Source organism: Tetrao urogallus (assembly GCF_951394365.1).
Source record: "Tetrao urogallus genome assembly, chromosome: 38".
Classification (NCBI taxonomy): Eukaryota; Metazoa; Chordata; class Aves; order Galliformes; family Phasianidae; genus Tetrao; species Tetrao urogallus.
The window spans coordinates 88557-98294 of NC_136851.1; the positions used below are offsets into that span (position 1 = coordinate 88557).

Sequence of the window (9738 nt, forward strand, 5' to 3'; positions counted from 1 at the left end):
TATGGGGCAGCTATGGGGCACAGAAGGACATAAGGGGGCTGTGGGGCAGAGCCTGGGGCAGTGCAAGGCACGCAGAACCACCGGCAAAGGGACAAGAGGGGGGGGGTTGCGGGGCAGAAAGGCGCTGGGCGACGCTATGGGGCAGGACGAGAAACTCCACCCCCAGGAATTCGGGCCCCCAGCAGCACACAGAGCCCCCTCCGCTCATGCAACGTTTATTGGCCACGGCGCAATGGGGCACTACAGCAAAGGGGGGGATGCAGCAGCCCCCCCCCCCCCGCCGGGGCTGGCACCTTCCTCCTCCTCACCCCATAACAGCCCCGGCTGTGGGGCAGCGGGAGAAGAGGGGCTGCGGTGGGGGGGGGCTCTGCCCAAACTGGGGCTGGTGGGCTCAGAGCTCTTGGGACCCCCCAGCCCTCGTGGTCCCGGAGCAGCGAGGGGGACCCCAAAGCTTCGAACCCCAGATTGCTGCGAGAATTAAATAGTGGGGAGGGGGGGCAGAGGTTCCTGTACAGGGGGGGGCAGGGGGGGCTCAGCGCAGGTCCTCCTCCTCCCCCTGGATGGTCTTCTTGATGCGCAGCAGCATGGTGGTCAGCCACTGGTCCAGGCGTGTGATGGAGTCGTACTCCTTCACCTTCAGGGAGACGTGGGGGGGATGTGGGGCAAGGTGGGGGGGATGTGGGGGCAATGGGGAGAACCCCGGATGGGGGGAGGAATTGGGGGGGAAGGGGGGGGGGGGGAGGGAAAGAAGATGGGGGACGTTGGACGTACCGCATCGGTGTAGGCGTCGACGTTCTGCTCCTCGTGAGCATCCAGCAGTTTCTGGCAAAGGGAGAAAAACAAGAGGATCAGCCCCCAAATCTATGGGGCTGCCCCACTGATCTCTGGGGCGGCCCCACAGCACTTCACGGGGAGGAAAACCCGTCCCTCCCGCAGGAAAACCCTCAGCTCTGCGTCACCCCTCCTGGCTCCATCCCAGTGCACAGATTGGGGAGCCGTGGGGGGGGGATTCGCCTCCCCCGCCCCCCCTGCGGGCTGCTGGCCGCCCTCCCGGCCCCACGGCGCTCACCTTCACCAGTTTGCATTCACGCGAATCCGTGAAGGCGGGGAACATTTCCTCGTACTTCTGCACGGCCAGCTGGAGGACGACGCCGCGCTGGGGTTGGGGGCGCCTGCAAGACCCCCCCCCCCCCCCCCGCGCCCCCCTCCCACCCCCCTCCCCTGCCCCCCACCTTGGCGTTGAGCATGTCGATGCAGAAGTGGCAGAGCGCCGCCTTGAAGAAATACTCCTTGGCGCTGTACTTGAGGAGGGGGCTGTCCATGGCGCTCGTGCCCACCTGCGGGGGGGAATGAAGGGCATCGGGGGACCCACCGCCACCACTTATGGGGTGGAGGGGCTCTGGGGCGCCCACAAATGTTGCTTCTGGACGCAGGGACCCCGGTTACTGGCATCCCAGAGCTCTCTGCTTACAACAGCACTTCTGGGGCAGAGGGACCCAGTTATGGGGCAGAGGGACCCAGTTATGGGGCAGAAGACACTGAGGTGCCCATAACTGCTGCTTCCGGGGCAGAGGGACCCAGTTATGGGGCAGAGGACACCAAGGTGCCCTTAACTGCTGCTTCTGGGGCAGAGGGACACAGTTATGGGGCAGAGGACACCGAGGTGCCCATAACTGCTGCTTCTGGGGCAGAGGGACACAGTTATGGGGCAGAGGACACCGAGGTGCCCATAACTGCTGCTTCTGGGGCAGAGGGACCCAGTTATGGGGCAGAAAACACCAAGGTGCCCATAACTGCTGCTTCTAGACCTGAGGGACCCAGTTATGGGGCAGAAGACACCGAGGTGCCCTTAACTGCTGCTTCTGGGGCAGAGGGACACAGTTATGGGGCAGAGGGACCCAGTTATGGGGCAGAAGACACCGAGGCGCCCATAACTGCTGCTTCTGGAGCTGAGGGACCCAGTTATGGGGCAGAGGACTTTTAAGCTGCCCATAACCACCACTTCTGGGGCAGAGGGACCCCCGGTTATGGGGCAGAGGGCCCCGATCCCCCCCCAGCTCCTGGCTGCAGGGCAGCAGCCCCCCAGGCCCCACCTGCTCATAGATCTCCACAGCTTTCTGGTACTGCTCCAGCTGCGCCGCATACGTGGCCACCTTCAGCAGGCACTTATTGGCCGAGCTGCGGGGGACACCGAGCTCAGCGCCGCCCCATGGGCCCCACAGCCGCATCTGGGGGGGGGAGCCGTGGCGTTTCAGGGGGGCGCCACCTTCAAGGGGGCGACGGAGGCGTCACCTGTTGGACTCTTCTCCTTTGTAGTAATCGGCCGCCTGCTCGTAGTGCGCGATGGCCTGCGGGGGAGAAAAAGGCAGCGAGGAAGAAGGCAGCGAGGGCAAAGAAAAGAGAGGCAGCGAGGGAAAAGAAAAGAGAAGCAGCGAGGGAAAAGAAAAGAGAAGCAGCGAGGGCAAAGAAAAGAGAGGCAGCAGACGTGCAGGCACGGCGTTTGTGCATGCAAAAAGAAGGCACACAAGGATCTATTTGGGATCTATTTGGGATCTATTTGGGATCTATTTGGGGATGTGAAGCTGAGCACGGAACGGCGCTGCCTTCGCCCCCGCGCATCCGCCGCCATCTGTGAGCCGGGGGGGGGGCTGGGATGGAGCCACCGAGAGGCGGGGGGTTGGCAGCGAGGGAGGCGCAGATTGGATGGGGGGGAATGGCTGAAAATGGGTCATTTTGTGGGCGGGGGAGGAAGAGGAGGGGCGGGAGGCGAAGCGCATCTGATGCAGGTTGGGAACGCGCAGGGCTGAGCGCCGTGGGGGGCCTGCAAGAGGTGGGAGATCGTTACCTTCGTAATGAACTGGGCTTAAATCGTTCCTGACCGCGGGGAAAAGAGACCCACGGAGACACGGATGGGATGGGAAGGTCCTTAAAGATCACAGGACCAGGGAATTCTACTCTTTAGTGGGTCAAGAAGGACCTTAAAGATCACAGAACCAGGGAATTCTACACCTGAGTGGGTCGGGAAGGTCCTTAAAGATCACAGAACCAGGGAATTCTACTCTTTAGTGGGTCGGGAAGGACCTTAAAGATCACAGAAACAGGGAATTCTACATTTGAGTGGGTCGAGAAGGACCTTAAAGATCACAGAACCAAGGAATTCTACACCTGAGTGGGTCGGGAAGGTCCTTAAAGATCACAGAAACAGGGAATTCTACTCTTTAGTGGGTCGGGAAGGACCTTAAAGATCACAGAACCAGGGAATTCTACATTTGAGTGGGTCGGGAAGGTCCTTAAAGATCACAGAACCAGGGAATTCTACTCTTTAGTGGGTCGAGAAGGACCTTAAAGATCACAGAATCAGGGAATTCTACACCTGAGTGGGTCGGGAAGGTCCTTAAAGATCACAGAAACAGGGAATTCTACACCTGAGTGGGTCGGGAAGGTCCTTAAAGATCACAGAACCAGGGAATTCTACACCTGAGTGGGTCGGGAAGGTCCTTAAAGATCACAGAACCAGGGAATTCTACACCTGAGTGGGTCGGGAAGGACCTTAAAGATCACAGAACCAGGGAATTCTACATTTGAGTGGGTCGGGAAGGACCTTAAAGATCACAGAAACAGGGAATTCTACACCTGAGTGGGTCGGGAAGGTCCTTAAAGATCACAGAACCAGGGAATTCTACACCTGAGTGGGTCGGGAAGGTCCTTAAAGATCACAGAACCAGGGAATTCTACACCTGAGTGGGTCGGGAAGGACCTTAAAGATCACAGAACCAGGGAATTCTACATTTGAGTGGGTCGGGAAGGTCCTTAAAGATCACAGAATCAGGGAATTCTACTCTTTAGTGGGTCGGGAAGGTCCTTAAAGATCACAGAATCAGGGAATTCTACACCTGAGTGGGTCGGGAAGGTCCTTAAAGATCACAGAACCAGGGAATTCTACATTTGAGTGGGTCGGGAAGGACCTTAAAGATCACAGAAACAGGGAATTCTACACCTGAGTGGGTCGGGAAGGTCCTTAAAGATCACAGAACCAGGGAATTCTACTCTTTAGTGGGTCGGGAAGGACCTTAAAGATCACAGAATCAGGGAATTCTACTCTTTAGTGGGTCGGGAAGGACCTTAAAGATCACAGAACCAGGGAATTCTACACCTGAGTGGGTCGGGAAGGTCCTTAAAGATCACAGAATCAGGGAATTCTACTCTTTAGTGGGTCGGGAAGGTCCTTAAAGATCACAGAATCAGGGAATTCTACATTTGAGTGGGTCGAGAAGGACCTTAAAGATCACAGAAACAAGGAATTCTACATTTGAGTGGGTCGGGAAGGTCCTTAAAGATCACAGAATCAGGGAATTCTACACCTGAGTGGGTCGGGAAGGACCTTAAAGATCACAGAACCAGGGAATTCTACACCTGAGTGGGTCGGGAAGGTCCTTAAAGATCACAGAACCAGGGAATTCTACATTTGAGTGGGTCGGGAAGGACCTTAAAGATCACAGAATCAGAGAATTCTACACCTGAGTGGGTCGGGAAGGTCCTTAAAGATCACAGAACCAGGGAATTCTACTCTTTAGTGGGTCGAGAAGGACCTTAAAGATCACAGAATCAGGGAATTCTACTCTTTAGTGGGTCGAGAAGGACCTTAAAGATCACAGAATCAGAGAATTCTACACCTGAGTGGGTCGGGAAGGTCCTTAAAGATCACAGAACCAGGGAATTCTACTCTTTAGTGGGTCGAGAAGGACCTTAAAGATCACAGAATCAGGGAATTCTACTCTTTAGTGGGTCGAGAAGGACCTTAAAGATCACAGAATCAGGGAATTCTACACCTGAGTGGGTCGGGAAGGTCCTTAAAGATCACAGAACCAGGGAATTCTACACCTGAGTGGGTCGAGAAGGACCTTAAAGATCACAGAACCAAGGAATTCTACATTTGAGTGGGTCGGGAAGGTCCTTAAAGATCACAGAATCAGGGAATTCTACTCTTTAGTGGGTCGGGAAGGACCTTAAAGATCACAGAATCAGGGAATTCTACACCTGAGTGGGTCGGGAAGGTCCTTAAAGATCACAGAACCAGGGAATTCTACATTTGAGTGGGTCGAGAAGGACCTTAAAGATCACAGAACCAGGGAATTCTACACCTGAGTGGGTCGGGAAGGTCCTTAAAGATCACAGAACCAGGGAATTCTACATTTGAATGGGTCGGGAAGGTCCTTAAAGATCACAGAATCAGGGAATTCTACACCTGAGTGGGTCGGGAAGGTCCTTAAAGATCACAGAATCAGGGAATTCTACATTTGAGTGGGTTGAGAAGGACCTTAAAGATCACAGAACCAAGGAATTCTACACCTGAGTGGGTCGGGAAGGTCCTTAAAGATCACAGAATCAGGGAATTCTACTCTTTAGTGGGTCGGGAAGGTCCTTAAAGATCACAGAACCAGGGAATTCTACACCTGAGTGGGTCGGGAAGGTCCTTAAAGATCACAGAACCAGGGAATTCTACTCTTTAGTGGGTCGGGAAGGTCCTTAAAGATCACAGAACCAGGGAATTCTACATTTGAGTGGGTCGAGAAGGACCTTAAAGATCACAGAATCAGGGAATTCTACATTTGAGTGGGTCGAGAAGGACCTTAAAGATCACAGAACCAAGGAATTCTACACCTGAGTGGGTCGGGAAGGTCCTTAAAGATCACAGAAACAGGGAATTCTACTCTTTAGTGGGTCGAGAAGGACCTTAAAGATCACAGAACCAGGGAATTCTACACCTGAGTGGGTCGGGAAGGTCCTTAAAGATCACAGAAACAGGGAATTCTACATTTGAGTGGGTCGAGAAGGACCTTAAAGATCACAGAACCAAGGAATTCTACACCTGAGTGGGTCGAGAAGGACCTTAAAGATCACAGAACCAAGGAATTCTACACCTGAGTGGGTCGGGAAGGTCCTTAAAGATCACAGAACCAGGGAATTCTACATTTTAGTGGGTCGGGAAGGTCCTTAAAGATCACAGAACCAGGGAATTCTACACCTGAGTGGGTCGGGAAGGACCTTAAAGATCACAGAACCACAGATCCCTGCACTGGTTGGCTGGAAAGGTCCTGGCAGATCACAGAACCCCGCAGTGCTGGTGGTGGAAGGGCCCCCCCCTCCCGCTCACCTTCTCAATGTCCACCAGCTCGCTCTCGTAGATCTCGGCGATGGAGATGTGGTGTTTGGCAGCGATGGTGAAGCGGCCCTGCGGGCAGAGCCAGGCTCAGCACCGGGACGGCAGCGCCGGCAGCGCGGGGTCGGGGGGAGCCTCACCATGTCTGTGTAAATCTCGATGGCCCGGATCAAGCAGTTGATGGCCTCTGGGAAAAGGAACAAACAGCTTCGCTGCGGCACCGCGGCCCCACGCGCCATGGGGCAGAGGAAGGGGGACGACGGAGGGTCCAAGATGGAAGGGGACGGCGGCGTCCCCCCAAAGAAAAGGGGACGTTTCCCTGCCCCCCCCACTTCGGGTCTCAGGTCGGTGGCGTTGGGGGGGGTTTGGGCTGAGGGCCCCCCGGTGCTGGGGGAAGGGAGAGGAAACCCGGCGCTCGGCGGGGATCTCGGGGAGATTAAACAAATCCGTTGTGGGATTAACGATGTTTTCTCCTTCGTTATCTTCTCTGGAAATGACCCGACCTGACCCAGGGGGAGGGGGGGTCACTGCTGCCCCCCCAGCATCCCAAGGAACACCCCCCCCCCCTCCAGGACCCCCACAGGGCATCCAAGACCTCCTCAGCAACTCCAGGGCCCAACACAAGAACCCCCCCCAGCATCCCCTCCGACCCCCCCAGCGTCCTAAAGAAGCCCCACGGCCACCAGGACACCCCCAGCGCCCCCCCCCCCAACCAGGACCCCCCCAGTTGCGCTCACCCTGGGGGTCGGCCTTCTTGAAGGCGTTGCCGGCGTCCACGAAGTTGGTGGCCGCGTCGTGTTTGCTCTGCAGCTGCAGGTGGAGCCGAGCTGCCTGGCAGAAGGCGTTCCCTGCAGCTGGGGGGCAGCACAGGGGGTCGGGGGGGGTGGTGGGGGGCCAAGAGCACCAGGCCCCCTTTCTTTGGGGTCACGGCGTTGGGGCGCACTGGGTTCCAACATGGATGCGTCCCAATCCAGCGTCACAACCTCCAGGCGTGTCCTGACCCAGCGTGCCCCCAATCCCCCCACATCAACACGACCCCAACCTAATGTGTCCCCCCAGCCCCCCACATCAACACGACCCCAACCCAACAGGAGCCCCCAACCCCCCCATATCAACACGACCCCAATGCGCCCCCCCAGCCCACGGCCCCCATATCAACACGACCCCAACCCAATGCGTCCCCCCATCCCCCCATACCAACATGACCCCAACGCGCCCCCAACCCCCCCATATCAACACGACCCCAACCCAACCCCCCCCCCGCAGCCCCCCATATCAACGCAACCCCAATGCGCCCCCCCAACCCACCCCCCCATATCAACATGACCCCAACCCAACGTGTCCCCCCAATCCCCCCCACATCAACACGACCCCAACCCAACAACCCCCCCCCAACCCAACGCATCCCCCCCCATCCCAACCCGTCCCAACCCAACCAACTCCCCCCATCCAACCTACCCCAACACTTCCCACCCATCCCGATGCCCCCCACCCCCCCTGACCCAATGCGTCCCCCTGGCTCCCAAGGTGCCCCCCAACCCCGACAGAGCCTCTGCTCCGCTGTGGGGCGCCCCGTACCGCTCCAGTTTTTGGCCATTTTGAACATGTTGGCCGCTCGGGCGTAGATGTCGCATGCTTCCTCGATGCGGGAGGAGCCCCTGCAAGGGAACGGGGGGAGGGGGGGGGAGATCGATCCGCTGGGAATCCCAACCCCAAGGGGAAGCAATTGCGTGGTGTGGGGCTCCCCCACCGTGCTGAGAATCCCAATGAGGGGGGATGGAACCAGGAGACGTTCCTCCCCCTGTTGACCTCACAACCACCTGGATCCGCCCCCCCCACGCCCACCCCTCCGCAGCCCCACAGCCCCCACCAGGCTCCTAAAAGCTCCTCACGCCCCCCCAGTTCTGAACCCAGAAGCCTCCCAGAGGCGCCCAGCCCTCCCCCGCAAAGTTCCTCATACAACTTTAAGCTCCCAGCGCCTCTAAATCCCCTCTGAAGCCCCCCAGAAGCTCCCAGAACCCCATAAGCCCCCCCAAAAGCCCCACTGCCCCCATTCACCGCACCCCAAGAGCCCAACTGGCCCCGTTAACCCCCAAAAAAGTCTTCAAACGACACTTCAACCACCACAAACATCTCCCGGGCCCCACAGAAAAGTTCCTGAAGTTCCTTTTAATTCCCCTAAAACTCTTCGAATCTTCCCCCAAACGCTCTTAACGCTTCTTTTACCCCCCCCAAAAATGCTCCCAACACCCCCACCCCCAAACCCTCCCCTCCTCCCCCCCCAAATCCATCTCCGCCCACCTCCCCAGATCCAACCCCCCCCCCAGGCCCTCCTCTGCCACCCTCCCTCCCTCCCTCCCTCCCTCCCTCCCTCCCTCCCTCCCTCCCCCCCCCCGGCCCTTCGCCCTCGGACTCACCCGAAGAGGCCGGCGAAGAAGGACTGGGAGCCGCGCACCTTCCTGTCGGCCTCGGCCAGCAGCTGCAGCGCTTCCTTCTCCTTCCCGGCCTGGTCCATGGCGGCCGCCTTCCGCCTGACGGAACGTCAACTGAGCCCCCTGCACGTGATGCGAGGAGCCGCGCCCCCATTGGCCGGCGGGGAAATCACGTGAGGAAGGAAGAGTTAGCGGAAGTCTGCGCGGAGGAAGGAAGAGTTAGCGGAAGTCTGCGCGGAGTGAGAGGGGACAGCGCCCCCGGGCGGCGGGAGGGACGCGGGGACGGCGCGCCGATGACGTCACCACCGCCGCAATGACATCATCACAGCACCGGGTCTGACCTCACAGCGCTGCGCTCCGCGGCTCCCGCTGGTGACGAAGAGGGGAACGAGGGAGGGCTGACGGTTGGGCAGAAATCCGTTTAGCCGACCCGCCCTCGTTATGCCATCTCTAATTGGCTCTGCCTGTTAATTGGCTCCGCCTGTTAATTGGTTCCTTCCCCATGGGAAGCTTTGGGAGCAACCCTTCGTGTTTTACTTCCGGGTGAAAGGGGAACGCTGCAGTTCGCGAAGGCGTGAGTCCCAACGAGATGCGGGGGGAGGCGGGGGGGTCCCAAGGGGATCTCAGGGTCAGCTGGGGGGGAACCCAAGGTTATCGGGGGGGGGGGGGGGGAAGCCTGGGGGAATTCCAGGCAGACCCCCAGGGATTCCCAAACCGATCCGGGGGGATCCGGTCGGCAGGAATCCCGACCCCCGATGGCGGCTCACCCACGCGGCCCCGCACAGCGGTGCTGCCTTTCCTTCACGCCGCCTCCGAGCTTTGAGGCGGCTCGCCGCAATCCCGCGGCAGCACAGTGCCGTTAATTACTAATGAATCACGCCTGCTCGCTCCGTAACCCCGCGCCTCCCTTCTCCCACCTCCCGCAGGGCGCCACGGAGGACGGCAGCGCCAGGAGGATCCCCCGACCCCCCCCCCCCCCCAACCCCAAATCGAAGCCGAGGACGGCGGGGCTGAGCCGCAACCGGAGGAGGAGCGGGTGGAGGAGCAGCCGCGCTGGAGCCCGAGCAGCTCCACCGCATCCCCTGCATCCCCGCTCCCGCCTGGTGGAGCCGAGAGAGGAGGGGGAATCCGCGCTGATCGCCGTCG

The 9738-nt window shown here is 58.9% G+C and overlaps 1 protein-coding gene across 1 annotated transcript; it reads right to left on the reverse strand.

Moving 5' to 3' along the window:
* Window positions 1-207: 207 nt before the first annotated feature.
* Window positions 208-8675, reverse strand: NAPA (NSF attachment protein alpha; the record flags this gene model as incomplete). The annotated part of the gene is made up of 11 exons (XM_079548013.1): window positions 208-634; window positions 772-822; window positions 1070-1138; window positions 1233-1337; window positions 2094-2178; window positions 2293-2348; window positions 6155-6232; window positions 6301-6347; window positions 6898-7014; window positions 7739-7818; window positions 8578-8675. The coding sequence occupies 11 exons, from the start codon at window positions 8673-8675 to the stop codon at window positions 533-535; spliced, it is 888 nt and encodes a 295-aa protein (XP_079404139.1). The 3' UTR covers window positions 208-532.
* Window positions 8676-9738: the final 1063 nt, after the last annotated feature.